The 20,825-nt window shown below is 46.2% G+C and overlaps 1 protein-coding gene across 1 annotated transcript in view; it reads left to right on the forward strand.

The window, feature by feature from the left end:
* Window positions 1–20,825, forward strand: part of PRRC2A (proline rich coiled-coil 2A) — a 3,202,076-nt gene that overhangs the window by 360,694 nt on the left and 2,820,557 nt on the right. Inside the window, exon 6 of the mRNA XM_044082142.1 lies at window positions 11,498–11,641. Coding sequence (XP_043938077.1) covers window positions 11,498–11,641 — 144 coding nt within the window. The remainder of the gene's footprint in view (window positions 1–11,497; window positions 11,642–20,825) is intronic.

The raw sequence follows: 20,825 nt of genomic DNA on the forward strand, positions 1-20,825 counted from the left end.
GATATTTGCATAAACCGTTATGCCTGATAATGATAAAATATTCAAATTGCTATGGAAATTGAAGTAAAGTCCTAATTGCATAAAACAAATAAAATAAGAGGAGATGACCGCATTTTCATTAAGCATGTATTTTTCGTATTAATCAAAGATATCCAAGTTATAAGTGTATAAAGTGTTCGCATGTTTGTGCAGTATTACAATAAAGATATTTTGCAAAATGCAGCCATTTCAGAGCATATTTCACAATGAACAGTATTTCAGAGCGTATTTTGCAAAGTACAATATTCCAGAGCATTTTTCGCGCAGTACAGTATTTCGAAGAGTTTGTGTATTTAAATGTTATTACAAGCTCACAGGACAGTTTGTTCATACATAATTGCAAGGGCCATATTTTCAATGTCTTTGTGCATAGTTTGTGGGCATGGCAGATGGATTTTGAAAACCTGGCGCACTTGTGTTTGATAGTAATATTGCAGAGAAATGGACTGTTTGAGCAAGAGTACAATATATTCATACAGGCTGCATTTTCTGATAAAGATGACTGTGCAAGGGCATTTATTCTGCTTAATTTAGCTGGGTCAGAAGTCAAAGAAAGGGAATGTTTATTTGTATATGCGCCTGCTATCTATACAGAAGGGGAAAAAACAGTCCTATTGTTGTACCGGCTTAAGTCAAGGGAGAACCCAGAGTGCTTGAAACGTAAATTCAGTGAAATGTGTAACCCCCCAGACAGATATTACAATGGAAAGGCACTTATTTAATACAAGGGATCAGTTGCGTGGTGAAGCTTTTGCAGCATATATAACTGACCTGAGAAATAAACTGTAAAACATGCAAATTTGGTGATTTAAGGGATGAGTTTATGAAGGACAGATTTGTCTGTGGTAAAAGAGGATGCTGTGAGAGATTTTGCTTCATGACAGTGCTTTAACTTTGAATAAGGCCATTGAGATTTGTCAGATATACAAGATCACAGAAAATCACACAAATATGCTTACAAACGAGAATAGCTGCAAAAGGCACAGTGATGAAGCTCATGTTGATAGTATGCAGTATGTAGTTAAACGAAAAAAGCCCAAGCACATGGCAGCAACTGTAGCTCCTGCAGCACCCACTGGTAAACCCCAGAGGTCTCTAGTAAATTCCAGAGTTTGCACAATCTCAGTGAAGCACAGGGGTGAGCCAGCAAATTCAAAGCATGTGCCCAAAACCAATTTCATTGCCAGCTGCCGTAATTGTGGTGGAGGCCATGAATCTAAAAAAGAGAAATGTTTAGCTTTTGGTCAGCAATGCCACAAATGCAATAAGTGGAATCATTTTAAAAGGTTTTGCAAATCAAAAGGCTGATATTCTTTTATTAAGAGGGACCATTTTAAGAAATGAGTTGATCAGTTAGGGAGCTGGACCCCTACTCTTTGGTGGTGGTGTGTCAGTGCTTTTGAGTAAGTGTCTTTAGCAGTAGTGGAAATTAATTTTTAGGATTAAAAAGGTGCAGAGGGTTGAGCTGAAACAGAGAGGAGGAGATGGAAAAGATTATTTTTGTGAGGGAGGAGATGGTTTTGTGTGGGAGTATGATAAGCAGTAGAGAGTGGAAGCTTGAGGTCTATGAGCTGGCATGGTGTAAAGTTGTTAGAAATAGTAGGAGGGAGATGGAGGTTTCGGAGTGTTAGCAATAGTAAGGAAAGGAAAGTTAGCAGGTTAGAAAAAGGTAGTTGCAGTATTAAACTGGTGACTACCAAGAGTTTTACTGGCACAGGAAAATAATTTTCTTGAGTGGCAAAATCCAGGGTGATGTTTGGCTAGGCTTATATAGGCCCTAGGGCCAATAGCCTAGTACCTGCCTATGAACCTATATATCAAGAGAAAGTCTATTAAAAGTGTGGAAGAAGGGAATAGAAAAGAGTGTTAAGATGGCAAGGATCATGGGCAGATCCAGTTATTGGTTAGATGTTCTTTCAGCCTAGACTTGAAGGAATAGTAGTGGGGGTATAAGTCTGATTTGGCAACACTGAGAATACAGACTTAACCCCGTTAGATCTTTGACGTTTGTAAACAGATAGATACTTGTGACAGGAGCATAGGTTATGAGATGGAATATAGTGTTGAAGTAGTGATGTAGTTTGCGAAAGAGTTGTAGTACAGTAATTTGTGAGTTAATGTTAGTTGATTAAAGGTGAGAAGGTGAGGTAGTTGTAGCCTATTTAGGGACTTGAGAGCAGAGCAGTGGTGAGAGTAGTGGGCTTGCCCTGTGGCACGTTTAGCTACTATTGACTAAGTTTTGCTTTGAAGGAAGAGTGAAGATTGGTTAGGGTAGGTGAAGCATATAGAAGGGGAGGGTAAGAGATTGGTGGTGGCAAGGGTTACTCTTGTGGAGTTAGAGATGAATTTCTTAGCCCTATGCATCATGCCCAATTTTTTATTAGTTTTTTATGATGCTGATATGGTCAAACTTAAGATTGTTGTCACTAGTTACACCTAACAGTTTTGTATGTGGAACCACATTGATTAAAGTATTGTTCAAAGAAGTAATATCAAAGTTAGAGGCATCTGGAGAAAAATGTTTTGGTAAAAATAGAAGTGTAGTTTTTTTTTGGGTTAAGTAGTAAATGGTTGATGTTAAGTTGTCAATCTCGCCTTCATTCTTGCTTGATGGGTTCGGAGCCGATCCTCGGCTCCGACTCGGCACTTGCTAAGCTCGAGAGTCACTTTTACCAGCTCGAGGCAGCCCCATATCCCATGATGCAAGGCGGTAAGTACCCAGATCTTGTTTGCCGCTTCGCTGATGAGGTCCTCCTTTTACCAGCTCCTGGTAAGTGAATTGTTACTTTACTATTTTAGCCCCTTTCTACAAAAAACCTTAAAATTATTAGTTTTAACTTAGTTTTAATCCCTTTCTGACAGAAAATTTCCCTGTCTCCTCATAACTTTTAGTCAGACTTTCACCAATCCCATCCCCCCCCCCCCCGTTAGGGTGTGTGTGTGTGTCTGTTATTGATACCTTTTGGTATATTTAATTTAATTTCTTGGACTGGTGTTGTGTGTGTGTGTTTTATCACCATGTCTAAGGAAAGGGTCTCAGGCTTTAAGAAGTGTGACTCGTGCTGTCAGAAGATGTCTCTGACAGACGGTCACACTTCTTGCCTTTACTGCCTGGGGCCTCTTCACCTGCAGGACTCCTGTGCTATATGTCATTCTTTTAGCCAGAGTGTCCTGCAGGAAAGAAGGAATAAATTGATTTTGAGGGGCCTTCTTAAGCCGGAGGGCTCTCCGGCTAAGTCGGCCCCATCTAAGACTTCTAAGTCTTCCAAGGCCCAGGCTTCTGTGTCCAAGCCTGTGGCCTCGGCTCCGACTCATTCAGAGTCGAGATCGGCTCCGGCTGGAGCCGATTCTGGGTTACCTAAACCTTCGGCACCGATGGCTATCGGTGCCGACTCTGGTTCGACCACTTCGGTGTCGGCTCCGATCGGTTCCGACCACCATGTGGCACAGGCATTGGTATCGGCTCCGACACCCTTACATTTATGGCCGTATCGGCTCCGGCTGGAGCCGATGCATCAAAGCTACCTGTCGGTGCCGATAAGTTGTCGGCTCCGACAGTTTCTGTGGTTTCATCGGCTCCGATGGTTCCTTCGAGGAAGAGGTCTAGGTCCCCTTCCTTGGAGCCGATACTTTCGGCTTCGCCTCTCCTCTCGGAGCGGAGCCATCGGAGCCGATCTTCAAGGTCATCCAGGCTTTCTGACCATGATTTGGAGAGAGTGGTCAGTAGATTACTAAAGTCACAGGCACTGGCCCAAATGCTACATAGTCTGTCTCAGCAGACGACTATTAGTCCACACCCCATTGCAGTTCCTCCTTCGACTCTGCCTCGGAGTTTGAAGTTGGAGTCTTCGGGAATGGTTTCTGCTATGGCTGAGGGACACATACCCCTTCTGCTCCTTCAGCCTCTACTCTTATCTCCTCTTGAGACCTTCCTTAGAGGGATTCGTGGCGGGCTTCCTGGTCTCCTCCGAGGGGTGAGTGGCATCGGACCCTTGTCCGAGCCCGCTCTTCCCTTGGAGCCTCGGCCTTGGTGAGCTCGGCTCCGACATCTGCCTCGAGCCCTCCTTTGGTGGGTCCTGGAGTTCCTAGTTCTTCGGAGCGGGTTCTCTCGGACCTTCCTGGGAGGGGAGCCTTCGAGGTGATGAAGTGTGTGCTGGCCACTGGTCTCAGCCAGCAGTCTGTTCCCTTAGCTCCTCCCTCTATGGTGCCTGTTGACATCTCTGCCACTTCTCTTGCTCCAGGACCCAGAGATCCTCCGCCTCAGGTTTCCCCACTGGGAATATCCCCCTCTTCCGAGGATTCTCCTGATTTGTCGGGGGATCCTCCGCGGAAGAGGACTTGTAAGAGGAAACACGTAGACTCCCGGGAGTCTATCACTGCAGATACTGACTTAGATGAGTCAGAGGGATCCCCAAGATCCCCTCTGAGGATGTCTCCTTCTCAGACATCCTAGAACTCCTTAGACAGAGGGGAAACTGGCCCACCAATAATCCCTCTGAGGATGAGTCAGTATACCTGGAGGCATTTGGATCTCGGCCCTCCACCTCCTGGGTGTCCCCGCCTTCGACCCCCTTATGCAGGTTATTGCTCGAAGGCGTGGGCTGCTCCTGACTCTGTAGAGCCTGTCCCTAGGAGGCCTTCTAAATTTATTACTGCCCGTCGGACAAGCAATTCCTTGCAAAGGTGTCCCGCTGATGCCATGGTGGCGGCTGCCACCAAGAAGGAACTTCCAGATCCTTCCGGACCTGTCCATCCTGCTAATAAGGACTCTAGGACCATCGCTAGATATGGTAAGCGGATGTTTTCTTCAGCGACCTTTGCTATGCTCGCTGAACTACCTTTGTCACTTAACCAGACTCCAAAGGGATATCCTTAAGGAGCTAGGTGAAGTTGTGCAGGATCCTACAGCTGCGGGGCTCAGGAAAAATTGCTTCGCAGCTAGGAACCCTTAACTCCATTGCAAACTCCTCCATGCGGCTGATATCATATGCTGCTGATGGAGCGAGTAGGGCCGCAGGTACAGGTGTGGCTCTTAGACGCCAAGCCTGGATGCGGCTATGTAATTTTGCAGATCCCTTTAAGGCCCTTCACAAACTCTCCCTTTGATGGGTCAGCTTTGTTTGGCCCTCAAGTGAAGGAAACGTTGACCAGGTGTGAGCAGGATGGCAAAACTCTTTCTGCCGTAAGAGTCCGTTTTTCCACCCCTTCTAGACCTTATCCCAAAGGACAGAAGGGTGGCAAAATGTGGTTCCGCAAATCCCAAGGAGTCACGCCGGATTCACGTGGTCAGTTTACCCCTAGAGGCAGAGCGGGTAACAACAACAGACGCTCTAGAGGCAGAGGGGGTCCACAAAACCAGGGAAACAGAGAGTCTCTCTCTGACAAGCCCTTTCAGTATCCCTGAGATGTTGCCCGGCTGTCCCTCCTTGGAGGCAGTCGGGGGAAGACTATCGCTGTACCCAGAAGCCTGGCGTTCTCTCACTCAAGACAGATGGGTACAGTCGATCATATCCGAGGGTTACAAAATTCCTTTTGAGGAAAGTCCTTTCTATCCCTCAAATTCCCTTCCAGATGTACCACCCGGTCTAAGGGAAATTGCAGAGTTAGAAGTCTCAAAACTACTGCAAAAAAAGAGCCATTCAGCCAGTTACAACAGACCATTCAGAGCCCGGAATCTACTCAAGGTTCTTTTTGGTCCCCAAAAAGACGGGAGACTGGAGACCAATATTGGATCTCAGCAGACTCAACAAGTCTCTGAGGAAGACAAGATTCCGAATGGTCACTCTTCAGTCGATTCTGCCCTTCTTGCAGAAGGACAACTGGATGTGCTCAATAGATCTTCAGGATGTGTACTATCACATAAAAATTCACAGACGCTCCAGGAGGTTTCTCCGCTTTCGGCTGGGGTCCAGTCATTTCCAGTTCAGAGCCCTGCCCTTTGGTCTCACCACAGCCCCCCAGAGTGTTCACCAAATGCATGGCAGTGGTCACGGCTCACCCGAGACGTCAAGGATTCCAGGTGTTCCGTATCTCGACGACTGGCTCCTGTCAGCCACCACCAGGCATCAGCTTGTTCAAGCCAGGGATTACACAATAAATCTTTGTTTTCATTTGGGCATCTCGATCAGCTTCAAAAAGTCATCCTTATTGCCCTGCCAGTCTATTACTTTCATAGGCGCAAACTTAAACACTGTTCGGATGTCAGCTACCCTTACAGACCAAAGAGTTTCAGACATTCAAAGTCATGTCAGGATCATTCTAGCCAACAAGAAAGTACAGGCCAGAATGGTTCTAAAGGTATTGGGTCTCATGGCTGCGGCCATTACTCTTCTTCCCCTGGCTCGCTTCTACATGCGCCTTCTTCAGTGGATGTTGTTCACTCAGTGGTCTTGCCAACAACTTCCAATGCGTCACCAAATTCTGGTGACACAGATTTGCAAAAATCATCTTGCTTGGTGGATCACTTCTCCCCAGATTCACCAAGGCAGACACTTTGTACCCCCATCCCCGGTAGCCACTGTCACCACGGATGCCTCCCTGATCGGGTGGGGGGGCATTATCAGGGCAGGATGGTTCATGGGACGTGGCAACCGTTCGAGTACCACCTGCACATAAATGTCCTAGAGATGAGAGCAGTGCTTTTAACGTTGCAAGCCCTCAACTACTTTCTTCCTGTAGGGACAATTGCAGTCCACACAGACAACATGTCTGTAGTTTGGTATATCAACAAACAGGGCGGAACCAAGTCCTACCCCTTGTGTCGAGAAGCGCTCAGACTTTGGCAATGGGCGATCTCCTCTCATCGGTTTCTGGTAGCAACGCACATCCCTGGGAAAACCAACATTTTAGTGGACAGATTGAGCAGAGCTATTCTCATGCCTCACGAGTGGTCTCTCAAGCAATCTATAGTGGAGGAGATTTTTCTGGAATGGGGTCGCCCATGTTGCGATCTTTTTACTACTCCCCAAAACAGCAAATGCCCAGACTTCTTCTCTCTCTTCCCTCTGTCAGGCCATCCCCCCAGAGACGCTCTGATCCAGGATTGGCCCCAGGGACTTCTTTATGCCTTTCCTCCTTTTCTCCTGATCCCTCAAGTTATCCAGAAAGCAACCGTTTTGAGAGCCAAAATGATTCTCATTGCTCCTTATTGGCCTCGACAAATTTGGTTTCCGTTCCTCCATCGTCACCTTTTGGTGCAGCCGTGGCATCTGGACCCAGTGCCTGATCTTCTGATTCACCAATCCGGTCAGCTGCACCGGTCTATCCCTTCTCTCAACCTCACAGCATGGTTGCTCCACTTCCTTCCTTAGCTAGGCTTCCTTTGATTTCTAACCCTGTTAGAGACATCATAGTAGCTTCTTTAAAATCCTCTACCAGGAGGATTTATACAAGCAAATGGAAACGTTTCTCTTATTAGGCTAAAGCCAAGAATATTGATCCCTTCACTGCCCCAGTTCAGGCAGTTTTGGACTTCTTAGCGGAGATTTTTCATGCAGGCTCCTCTTCTTCCACAGAGTTCAATTGGCTGCTATCTCGAACTTTCATGTCGGGATCGCAGATCACAATATTATGTCCCATAGGCTTTGTAGAGCCTTCTTGAAAGGAATTTTCCTGCTAAAGCCTCCAATCAGGAATCCTCCTCCTCAATGGGATCTAAATTTAGTGCTGACATCCTTGATTCTTCCCCCCTTCGAGCCAGCTGTTTCTTGCTCCCTAAAATTTCTTACTTGGAAAACATTATTCCTAGTAGCTATTACATCGGCCAGGAGGGTGTCTGAACTTCATGCTTTATCAGTTCGACCCCCCTATTTGGTCTTTCACAAAGACAGAGTATCATTGAGAACTAATCCGACCTTTTTGCCTAAGGTCTCCTCAAAGACTAATTTGAATCAATCCATTGATCTCCCTGTATTTTTTCCAAACTATTCAAACAGATCGGAACAAAAACTACATTATCTTGATGTCCACCGCCAACTCAGGTATTATTTGGACAGAACTAAACTATTTAGGAAATCCGATCAACTCTGTTTCCCATGCGGATAACAAGAAAGGCCTTCCTGTCTCTAAAGTGACCTTATCTAGATGGCTCTCTTCTGTCATCTCTGAAATTTATCTGCTCAGGGGAAAACAGCTGTGCTCAAAACCTAAAGCACATTCAACTAGGAGCTTAGCTACTTCTACAGCCTTTCAAGCTAGACTTCCTTTAGACACTATTTGTGCAGCGGCCACTTGGGCCACTCCTCATACTTTTGTTTCCCATTACAAATTGGACTTGGCCTCCAGGGACAGAGCCAGTTTTGGCTCTACAGTCCTCAAGAGTCTGTTCCATTGAGCCACCCAGGATAGAGGTGCTAGGGACGCGGTCCCATCAAGCAAGAATGAAGGCGAGAGTGACAACTTAACATTAAGAAGTTATGTACCTACCATAACGTTCCATGTTAGTTGTCTTCTCTCGCCTTCTTTCTGCGACCTCCCTCCTTCCCCCAGGCCTGGACAGACCTTTTCTACAAGGAATTATTATGCTGAAGACCATTCAGAGCTGGTCCTTCTTCCATCCTGTAGGCTTTCTTTCTTCCTTTGGGAAGTGTTTATGCTTGGTGCTATTGCCCTTTGTCATCAAACGAGATCTGGGTACTTACCGCCTTGCATCATGGGATATTGGGGCTGCCTCGAGCTGGTAAAAGTGACTCTCGAGCTTAGCAAGTGCCGAGTCGGAGCCGGGGATCGGCTCCGAACCCATCAAGCAAGAACGAAGGCGAGAGAAGACAACTAACATGGAACGTTATGGTAGGTACATAACTTCTTATTTGTGAGCCAAGATTCAATGGAATTGAATGCTTCTTGCATTAAACTCTGTAGATGACAGAGGGTAGTTTCAAAGCAGATTAATGTAGAGTCATCAGTATATCGAATTAGGGTGGCATGTTTGCTGGCAGTATTAAAATGGTTAATAAAAATGTTGGAGAAGTGGACCTAGTATTGAGCCTTGGGGTACCCCAGTGCTAACTGCTAAGTAAGGAGAGAAGTTGACAGATTGATATCTGTTGGAGAGAGCTAGTGAACCATTGCATTGAAGTTTTGGTTAAGACCAGAAGAGATAGTTGGGATAACAGTTGGGGGTAGAGACAGTATCAAAGGCTTTGAATAGATCTAAGAACAGAGAAGAGAGAAAGTTTCCTGAGTCATGAGCTTTGACAGTTTCAGTAAAGGATAGTAGAGCAGTAATAGGGCTGTGTGCTGGTCAGAATCCATGTTGGGTGGGAGAGAGAAGATGGTCAAATAGGTGTTGAAGTTGTATATGGATAAGTTTTTCTAGAATTTTTGATAGTGGTGAAAGAATAGCAATTGGCCTATAGCTGGAGATTTCTGTGGAGGTGCCACCTTTGTGGAGAGGAAGGATGAAGGATTTTTTTCCACAGGGAAGGGGACTCCTTGATCTGTTAATGATTATTGAGACTGTAGACAATTGAGTCAGCAGACATTTTTGGAAATTCATTAGGAATATTGTCTGCAGAGGTGGAACATGGCCTGAGCTTGCACAGAAGGAGTTTGATGAAGTAGAAATTGGCTGAAGGGAAAATGTAGAGTGACAGCTAATAGGAGGCTGAGAGAGTAGAGGGAGACTGAGGGAATTTGGTAGTGATGGAAGCTATGCTATCAATGAAGTAAGAGTTGAACTGAGTTGATATGTCAGGGAAGGACTTCAGTTTTTCTAAAACAGACTACTTCAGAATGGCTGTTTAATGCTATTACCTATTGTTTTAATCTGTTCTAGACAGGGTCAAGACCCACTCTGCCAGGGCCTTGGCTTCATGTTATGCATTTTTGAATAGGGTTGGATTTTGAAGATTTCTAGAAACTGCTGCTTTGTCCTCTGTACGTACTTTTTCAGTGCACTTATACGCTTGTTGCCCTTCTCTAGGTCCAGGTCAAGGTTTGCTAGGGGGCTGTTCTGCAGGAGCTCCTGGGCTCCTTTTCATTTACCTCTGAAATGTAGTTAGCTATGGTAATCTACCCATATAAAGGGTACTGTAGCAGTGATCAATATAGTGAACGTAGTACAGTTGTGTAAGTTGAACTTACCGTTACAGTAGATGTTTGGATGATCAGTGCTGTAATAGCCACTCACTTCCTCCATCCTCCTCATTTTTTTTTTTTTTTCTATTTTTTTAATGCCAGAGTGTAGATTAGACTACCCCCCCCCCCAATCATTCATTGTCCTTTCAGGGCTTAGCCCCCTCCACTGCTGCCAGAAAGGCTCTGAAGGGCTTTACGCCCAGACCTGATCAGCTCAGTTTGAGCTGCTTGATAGTTTGGGTGCATAGAACGTGCTCTGAAGATTTGGAAGCTGGCCAGCTGTTATATTTTTGGCAAAATATAACCCATATAGCTAAGGCTACTGTAACATTGATCATTCAAATATTTGCTGTCATGTTAAGTTCATCTTACACAGCTGTACTTAATACCTGCTGTTCCCTAATATGGATGCCAAACATTTGACTTCCGTAAAAATTGAGAATATTTCAGCTTTATCCATCTCATAGCCATAGCGATTCTAACAGTTTATCTGTTTGCTCCTAAACTCCTCCTTTTTAGAGTTCTGTCTCCATTTAATTCTGTTTCCAGTTTACATTTGCTCTTTTCCCACTCCAATGTTTACTCTCTGAAATACTCTCTCTTTTTAATGTCACCCCAGCATTTGGATAAAGGTCTTGCTGTCAGGATTTCGGCTTTCAACTTTAGAGATGGTTTTGAAACAGTTTTTTCCCTCTCTGATCGTTGTGGCCATTTAGCTTCCCTTCTGCTCACACAGTTAACTGTGTCTTTCATTTCCCCATAGAAGATCTTGTATGGCCCATTCGTTCCTCATTAGAGGGCAAGCAAGTGGGAGTGATGCCATCATTCTTCTTTGTAAAATCTGGAGTTTGTATTCTACAGCCCTGATGGCATCTTTCTTGCACATACCTGCTACATCCTCAGGAATGGTATACAGTAGGTATAAGCGAAGGGCATATATCTTGCTTCTGAGAAGTGTTCCTTCAGTGGCCCTGTCCCCTTGAAAACAAAACTCCATTGTTGATCAACTCCAACAGTGGCATTGCAGAGAGTGCATACCTCTCGTGTGTACATCTGAACCCCCCAAACAGAGAAGAATAGACACTGCAACATCCTTCCCCACTGTTCCTGACTAATTCCTTCAGTACCTGGACCATTGTTTGAATTCAGGTTAAGTAGTAGTTATTGCTTTATCACTGTGTACTAAGGAGCTGGCTAAAGGTCACTTTGAACCTGTCAATTAGTCAGAAATGAATCTATTGGGCTATGGGTGCATGGGGTAACTGTGTTCAGAGAGAAGCTGGAGTAGCCTTTAAAGGCTATTACAAGCTTAGGAAACTTGAATGTCTGTGGAACAAGAAAGATTAACTTGCCGTTTCCCATTTGTTGTATTTATTTCTAGGTGGAAAGGCATCAAACCTACTATCGCCATTCTCTCGAGAGGAATTTCCCAGTCTTCAGGCGGCTGGAGAACAGGTCAAGGCTGGCCGAGAAAGGGACACTACAGATCTTTCGTATGGGCCAGGACCAAGCCTCCGCCCTCCAAGTAAGTTATTGCTCTGTGTAGAGCAGCCTAACTTTTGTAAAGGATTTCATTATTACACACTGAGATGTTTGAATTGCCCTCTAGTATTGCTCTTCTGAGCCTTGTTAGCACTCCTTAGTCTGTGTTATCCCCAATCTGCAAATTCTGTATTAGTAGAAATTTCTTGCCATGGGTTTTTTCCATAATTGGTGTACTAAAATCTTCCCATGTATTGTGTAGTTTGCACTAAATCTCATTTCAGTTGTGCCTTAACTGTTTTGTGTCAGCATGAGGCACTAATAACCTTGAATGCAGTAAAAGAAAAGCATAATGGAGAGAAACTGGTAAATACAAGAGAGGAAAGGCAGCCTCGTGTTTTTAAGTGTAAAGTGGGTTGTGTTTGCTAGTGATCGAAATTGTTTTTTTTGTTTAACTCCAATAACAGATAAGTTGTCAATCTCGCCTTCATTCTTGCTGGATGGGTTTGGAGCCGAACCTCGGCTCCGACTCAGCCTAATACTAAAGCTCGAGAGCTATTTTTACCGGCTCGAGGCTAACCTGTGTCCCATAATGCTAGGCGACATATACCCAGATCTCGTTTGCCGCTTCAGCTACGAGGTTGCGTTTTTCACCGGCTCCAGGTCGTATTTTATTAATAGCTTTATATATAGTTTTTCTGTCAGATTTTTTTCCTCTTTTACCTTTTTAGTGTTGGTGAAGTTAGCGACTAGTTTTCCCTCCCCTTTAGTTGCTAAATCCCCCCTTTTTCTCCACTCTTAAGGTGGTTGGGCCTCTGACCCTCCCCCTTAGTAGTACAGTTTTTCCTAAGTTTTGTGTGTGTGTGTGTGTGTGTGTGTGTGTGTGTGTGTGTGTGTGTGTGTGGAATTCTGTCCCTCTGTTTAGTGGTAGTTTCCCTTTTTCTGCTTATTGTAATTTTTTATTATATATTAGTGTAATTTTTACATTAGTATGTCTAAGGATACTAAGGTATCGGGTTTCAAGAAGTATGACTCGTGCTGTCAGAAGATGTCTCTGACAGATGGTCATACTTGTGTGTATTGTTTGGGCCCTCTGCACCTGCAGGACTCTTGTTCCATCTGCCATGCTTTCAGCCCTAGAGTCCTGCAGGAGCACAGAAATAAACTCATTCTTAGCCGGAGAACCTTCAGGCTTTAACAAGCCTCTAAGACCATGACTGGAAAACCTCCAAAGCCCGCCAAATCATTGGCTCCATGCGGTTCTCTTGCAGCTTCGTCGGTTCCGGCCGGAACCAAGGCACCTAGACCTCAGTCTGCTCCGACTTCAGTGTCGGAGCCGTCCCCGAGCAGAAAGCGCTCCAGGTCTCCGTCTCTCGAGTCTATTAGATCGGCTCCGAATGTCTCCTCTGTTGTCAGAACGGAGCCATAGATCTCATTCCTCTAGGTCTTCCAGGCTTTCGGACCATGACCTCGAGAGGGTAGTCAGCCGGCTTTTGAAGTCGCAGGCACTGGCCCAGTTGCTACATAGCCCGTCTCAACAGACAGGGGCTACCCCTACACACGTTCAAGTTCCTCCTCCTACTACTCTGCTGAGTTCGGAGCCGGAGGTCGTTGAGGTGAGTATTGTGGGAGCATCGGAACTGATCCCTCTTTTGTCTGTTCCTTCATCGGCTCCGATCCCGTCCTTTGAGAGTCCTTGGACTCCCTGGTCAGCTACAAGGGGGCGAGTGGCATCGGACCCTTGTCCGACCCCGCTCTCTCTCTCGGAGCCTCGGCGAAGGTGAGTGTGGCCCCAACATCAGCCTCGGAGCTGTCCCTCTCTGTGCCGGGGGGAGCTCTCATCTCCTCTGAGTTGGGTCCTTCTTCCCTGCTTGACAGGGGCGCCTTTGAGGTCATGAGGAGCGTGCTGGCTCCTATACCAGCGCCACGGTCGACCTCCTCGGCCCCTCCCTCTATGGTGCCTGCTTCGGCCCCTGCCTACCCTCCCGACCCCAAGCGAGGAGAACCGACACTCCAGGCTGCCCCATTGGGCCTTTCTTCCTCTTCCGAGGCCTCCTCTGATCCTTCGGGGGAGCCCCCTCGGAAGAGGACATGTAAGAGAAAACATGTTGACTCTCCTGAGTCAGTGACATCTGACACCGACCTGGATGATTCGGAAGGGTCCCCAAGGTCCCCCTCTGAGGATGTCTCCTTTTCTGACATCTTAGAGATCCTCAAACAGAGGGGGAACTAGTCTGCCCTTAACCCATCCGAGGACGAGTCGGTGTACCTGGATGCGTTCGGTTCTCGCCCTTCCAACTCCTGGGTGTCCCCGCCTTTCGACCCACTTATGGAGGTGGTGGCTCGGAAGTCGTGGATGGCTCTGGATACTATGGAACCAACTCCCCGGAGGCCCACTAAATTTATTACTGCCCCGACAGACAAACAGTTTCTCTCTAAGGGTGTCCCTGTGGATGCCATGGTGGTGGCGGCAGCCACTAAGAAGGAGTTGGCTGACCCTTCAGTACCTGTCCATCCTCCTAATAAGGAATCTAGGACTATGGATAGGTACGGCAAGCGGATGTTTTCAGTGACCTTTGCCATGCGGTCGCTGAACTATTTATGCCATTTCACCCGACTTCAGAGAGACCTTCTCAAGGAACTGGGTGAAACATTGCAAGACCCAGCAGCTGTGGGGTGTCAGGAAAAGATCAACTCCCAGCTGGGGACCCTGAACTCTATCGTTAACTCTTCCATGCAGCTCATCTCTTATGCAGCCGATGGAACGAGTAGAGCTGCAGGTACGGGTGTTGCTCTAAGGAGACACGCCTGGATGCGGCTCTGTAATTTTGCTAACCCCTTCAGGGCGTCCTTCATTAACACCCCCTTTGATGGTTCTGCTCTTTTTGGACCTCAAGTGAAGGATACCTTAACCAGGTGCAAACAAGAAAGCAAGAGACTCTCTGCCATGGGAGTCCGTTTTTCCGCCCCTTCTAGACCATATCCTAAGGGTCAGAAGGGTGGGAAAATGTGGTTCCGCAAACCTCAAGGAGTTCTGCCGGACTCGCATGGTGAGCTTCCCTCCAGAGGCAGAGGAGGGAACAATAGACGCCGCCCTAGGGGCAGGGGGAGGTCCGCAGAATCAGGGTAGCAGAGAATCGTTCTCTGACAAACCCTTTCAGCACCCTTGAGGAGCTTGCCCGACTGTCCACCTTCGGAGGCAGTTGGGGGAAGACTTTCGCTGTACCCAAAAGCCTGGCGCTCTCTTACGCATGACAAATGGGTACGGTCGATCATATCCGAGGGTTACAAAATCCCCTTTATCCTCACCCCACATCAACCAAAAGGGCCTCTTCCAGATGTTCCACCCGGTCTGAGAAACCAAGCAGCACTGGAAATTTCAAAGCTGCTTTTAAAAAGAGCCATCCAGCCAGTCCCAGCAGACCAACAAGGGTCCGGAATCTACTCCAAATTCTTTTTGGTACCAAAAAAGACAGGGGACTGGAGACCTATTTTGGATCTCAGCAGGCTGAACAAATCAGTTCAAAGAACAAAATTCCAGATGGTCATGTTACAGTCCATTCTTCCTTTCTTGGGTCAGGACAGTTGGATGTGCTGTATAGACCTTCAGGATGTGTACTACCATATCAAAATGAACAGGCGCTACAGGAGGTTTCTCCGCTTCCGGCTGGGAGCCAGTCACTTTCAATTCAGAGCCCTGCCCTTTGGCCTCACCACAGCCCCCAGGGTGTTTACCAAATGCATGGCAGTGGTTGCGGCTCACCTGAGACGTCAAGGATTCCAGGTGTTTCCATATTTGGATGACTGGCTCCTTACTGCCACCACCAGGCACCAGTTACTTCAAGCCAGGGATTACACTGTACAAACGTGCAAAGCGCTAGGCATCTCCATAAATTTCGAAAAGTCTGCCTTGTTGCCTTGTCAGCATATTAACTTCATAGGCGCCGTGTTAAACGGTGGAGTTGTCAGCAAAACTACCTACACAGAGTGTTAGACATTCGCAGTCACGTTCAAATCCTACTACAGGAGGACAGAATCCAAGCCAGGCTTGTACTGAAAACGGTGTGTCTAATGGCTGCAACAATCACCTTACTCCCCCTAGCTCGCTTTCATATGCGGATACTACAGTGGAGGCTTTTTTCCCAGTGGTCCTTTCAGCAGCGTCCCATGTCGCACAATATTTTCATCACTCAATCATGCAAACAACACCTAGCTTGGTGGATGGTCTCACCTCAGGTGCTTCAAGGCAGACCGGTTGTTCTTTCCCCTCCGGTTGCCACTGTGACAACGGATGCCTCCCTGATCGGGTGGGGGTGGGGGGGCATTTTCAGGGCAGGACAGTCCAGGGCACATGGCAACTGTTCGAGTGCCACTTGCACATCAATGTCTTGGAGATGAGAGCGGTGCTGTTGGCGTTGCAGGCCCTCCAGAACTCTCTTCCCACCGGGACGATTGCGATTCAGACAGACAATATGTCCGTAGTATGGTACATCAACAAACAGGGTGGAACCAGGTCCTATCCTCTTTGTCGAGAAGCGCTCACTCTGGCAATGGGCGATCTCTTCTCACCGGTTTCTGGTAGCAAAATACATTCCTGGAAAGTCCAATGTTATAGCAGACAGGCTGAGCAGGGACATTCTCATGCCGTACGAGTGGTCTCTCAACCAACTGGTAGTGGATCAAATATTCAGAAGGTGGGGTCAGCCTTGCTGCGACCTTTTCGCAACCCCGCAAAACAGCAAGTGTCAGGACTTCTTCACCCTGTTTCCTCTTCGGGCCTCCCTCCCAGATACGCTCTAGCCCACGATTGGCCCCGGGGTCTCCTTTATGCTTTCCCCCCTTTTCCCTTAATCACTCAGTTAGTCCAGAAAGCAACTTCCTTGAGATCCAGGATGATCCTCATTGCCCCTTACTGGCCCCAACAAGTCTGGTTTCCGTTCCTACAACGTCACCTACTGGAGCAGCCCTGGCCTCTGGACCCATTGCCAGACCTTCTGACCTATCAATCGGGCAGGCTGCACCAATCCCTTTTGTCTCTCAACCTCACAGCTTGGTTGCTCCACTTCCAACCCTAGCCAGGCTTCCCTTAATTTCTCAGTCAGTACGTGAGATTATCCTTGCCTCTCACAAGTCTAACACCAGAAGGACGTACGCTAGTAAATGGAAACATTTCTCTATTTGGGCAAGGAAAAATCAAGTCGACCCCTTCACTGCTCCTGTCCAAACAGTTCTAGATTTTTTAGCGGAACTTTTCCAAAAAGGCTCCTCTTCAGCCACTATCAGAGTCCAGCTGGCGGATATTGCAAATTTCCACGTTGGCTTGTCAGAATCTAGCATTATGTCCCACAAGCTCTGCAAAGCCTTTCTGAAGGGTACCCTATTACTTAGGCCCCCAGTCAAAGACCCTCCTCCACCGTGGGATCTAAATTTGGTACTGTCATCATTAATTTTGCCTCCTTTTGAGCCTGCTGCCTCCTGCTCGTTAAAACTGCTCTCCTGGAAAACACTTTTCCTGGTAGCTATTACCTCAGCCAGAAGGGTTTCGGAATTACAAGCACTATCTGTGTGCCCCCCTTATCTTGTTTTTCACAAAGATAGAGTGGCTCTTAGGACTAATCCATCCTTTTTACCTAAGGTTCTATCTGAAAAAAATCTCAATCAGACCATTGATCTCCCAGTTTTCTTTCCAAATTACACTGACAGAGCTGAGAGAAGATTACATTGCTTGGACGTTCACCGGCAGCTACTCTTCTATCTGGATAGAACTAAACTAACTAGAAAATCAGAGCAACTCTTATCTTACGTGGAAGGGAAGCAAGGCCTTCCAGTTTCTAAAGTGACCTTGTCCAGATGGTTGACCTCTCATCAGTTTAATTATCAATTGAGGCATAAGGAGCTCCCTACCAAACCTAGAGCTCATTCAACTAGAGCATTAGCTTCCTCAGTTGCTTTTCAAGCAAGGTTACCTATGGATTCTATTTGTGCAGCGGCTACATAGGCCTCCCCTCATACCTATATTTCTCATTACAAACTGGATATTGCCTCCAGAAATCGTGCTGATTTTGGTTCCACTGTACTCAAGAGTCTGTTCCATTGAGCCACCCAGGACTAAGGTGCTAGGGACGCTGTCCCATCCAGCAAGAACAAAGGTGAGATTGACAACTTAACATTAAGAAGTTATGTACTCACCATAACTTTCCATGTTAGTTGTCGCTTCTTTCTTAAGGCCCCACCCTCCATCCCCCTAGCCTGGAAAGACCTAGAGTATTGGGTGAGACATTCTTTGTCACCAGGATTACCCCTTCACCTAGAGCTTTTGTCCCCTTTTTGGTAGCCCTGGTGAAAGACGGGCTGTGGGGCTCATAGTTGTATAGAGTTCATAGATTTATCCTTTCTTGTGGTGGGACATGTTTTTGTCCATAGTGTTAGCTATCAAACGAGATCTGGGTATATGACGCCTAGTATTATGGGACATAGGTTAGCCTCGAGCCGGTAAAAATAGCTCTTGAGCTTTGGTATTAGGCCGAGTTGGAGCCGAGGTTCGGCTCCGAACCCATCCATCAAGAAAGAAGGTGAGAAGAAGACAACTAACATGGAACGTTATGGTGAGTACATAACTTCTTATTCTTCGTGTTTCTCTGTTGCAGTCTTTACATTTGGGTAATCTGCTGGCAGGTTGCTCTCAGTCGGCCTGAATAACAAAGTCTTGGGTCCTGCGTCGATTGCTGTCTCCTCTTCCATGACGTCAGGTCTATAAAACATGCAGCCAACGCCATTTTATTCGGTCTTTCTTGCCGTGCGGTGCCCAATTGCCGGTCGACTGACTGCTGAAATTTTTGTATTCGAGTTTCAGAACTGAAGTCTTCAAACTAAAGCTAAGTACCCCGTTGGGGAAACTTTTCTTGCTCCTTACCGATGTCAGTAAAAGTTAATAATTGCATTACTTGTCGGAAGCAAATACCTCATAAGGATTTTCATTTGTACTGTATTCCTTGCCTAGGCCCTGATCATGATGTGCCTTGCTGTCGGTTTTGTGCTAAATTTAACCAACGCGCACTATTAAGCATCTGTATATTTTTGCTTCTAAATATTTTGGTTCAAGATTTAACTGTCCTGAAATGTCATTAGTTAACAGTCCGACTACCGGAGTTCGCAAAAAACGCAAAGAAAAAGAGACCGTCGAGGTCTAAACAGACAACAAAGCTTCTGCTAAGCCAGTCGCCAGTTCACCGGTATTCAGTGAGGTGCTTTCACAGCCCCTGATACCCGCTACTTTTGAGTCGCAGGCCTCTATCGAGACCCATTCGGAGTCAGGTATGCTGCGAGATTCTCAGAGTATTGAACCCGCGGATGTCACTCCCTTAGATGGGCCCGGAGCCACTGAGCAGGTACCAGCTTGTGAGGGAGTTTTCAGAACTCAACATTTTTATATTAAACCGACGCCAGCAACAAAAACAAGGTCAAAAACAACTTCTATGTGTAAAAAACTGACGCATGAGCCACGTGCTCAGGCCCCTATGCCTAAAAAAACAGATGACCAAAATGGCTGAGGATTTAATTACCTTGATCAGGGGTTCCCAACCCCCCTGTTGAGGCCTAGGCAAGGCATTGATTATGAATCTTCAGATCAGGTTTCCATTTCTTCTGATTCCACTTCTGATCAGGAATTTTCTATTCCACCCTATGAGGATTCTGATGCAGAGGAATCCATCCCATCTGCATCTCCATCTGAGGATTACTCTTTTGGAGAGACTTTGCATACTTTAAGGGAACATTTTCACTGGGAGAGTCAGGACTTCTCTGAATCAAAAAAGAGGCTTAGAGAATTCCTTCTTCCTCAACATAGGCCTTTAGCAATACCTCCTGATTTAGACATTGTTGATGTGTTCTTGGAATCAAGCATGGCTCCTGATTCTGTGCCTCCAGCTCCTAGTAAGCCAGACAGATATTACAGGGTTCCTGACTCCCACAAATTTATTTTCAAATATCCTGCTGCTGATCCTGAGACTATCTCTCAGGGTCCCAAGGGTGTAAAGGTTTCTACAGCCAAAAATCCTACCCCTTCTGATAGAGATTCCTGGGCGCTGGATAGATGGGGTAAGAAGGTTTATACGTCTGCAACCTTGGCAATCAGGGCTTTAAACTGCCAGTTTCATATGCTTAAATATCAACAGCATGTTTGGGCTTACTGAAACATAAAATGTTGATTTCTGTGTGTGGAACATAGTTACAGGATTTATTGCATTCAGCAGAACAGGTTGGAAAGCATACTTTGCAATGTGGTTTTGATTCCTTGGAGGCCTCTTGTAGGGCCGCCATTACTGGATCTGTGATTAGAAGGCATGCTTGGCTCAAGGAGCAAAATCTGCCTGATCATGTTAAAGCTAAATTGTTTTGATGCCCCTTTGCAGCATGATACTCTGTTTGGTAATAAGGCAGAAGAGGTTTTAAAGAAAATGGAAAACAAAGCTAAATCTTTGCAAACTGTAAAAGATTTCTTGCAAGTGCAGCCACCCAGGTTCAGTAGGCACTGGCCTACTAAAAATTGGTCCTTTCCTGTGTTCAACAGAGCCAATCAGGGCAAACACAGGTGCTCAAAAGGCTCCAAATATCAATCATAGGGTTCTTGCAGGTCAAAGCAATGGGGTGCCTCCACCTCCAAATCTGGAGGAAACAAAGCACAACCCTACAGTAAGCAGTCTCAATGACTTTCTTCTACCATCACCAAGCACTTTTCTTTTGGCAGCCCCTTTGGGGGGAAAACTAGCACTTCATGCTCAAAATTGGCAGTTAATTCCCAGGACAAGTGGGTATTAAACAGTTTCCCAGGGGTACAGATTTCATTTCCATACTTTGCCAATTCCAAATGAATGGCCGGATCTCCCACAAAATAAGTGGGCAGAGGCGCAGAAACAAGTCATGTCCCTCATGGATATTGGGGGCTATTCAACCGGTACCAGAAAAGGAAAAAGGACAAGGTTTTATTAAAGACTTTTCCTGGTACCCAGAAAAGACAATTCATGGCGTCCAATACTGGATTTATCGATTCTGAACACATTCCTGGACATTGCAAAATTCAAAATGCTGACTTTACAACAGCTACTGCCTATGCTAGGCAAAAATGCTTGGTTAGTAACTCTAGACTTGAGACATACCTGCATATCCCAATAAGGGAATCATGCAGAAGATACCTCCGCTTCAAAGCAGGGTTTTTGCTTTACCAATTC

This window comes from Protopterus annectens, chromosome 9.part0 (genome assembly GCF_019279795.1).
Source record: "Protopterus annectens isolate FY-2018-M chromosome 9.part0, PAN1.0, whole genome shotgun sequence".
NCBI lineage: Eukaryota > Metazoa > Chordata > Ceratodontiformes > Protopteridae > Protopterus > Protopterus annectens.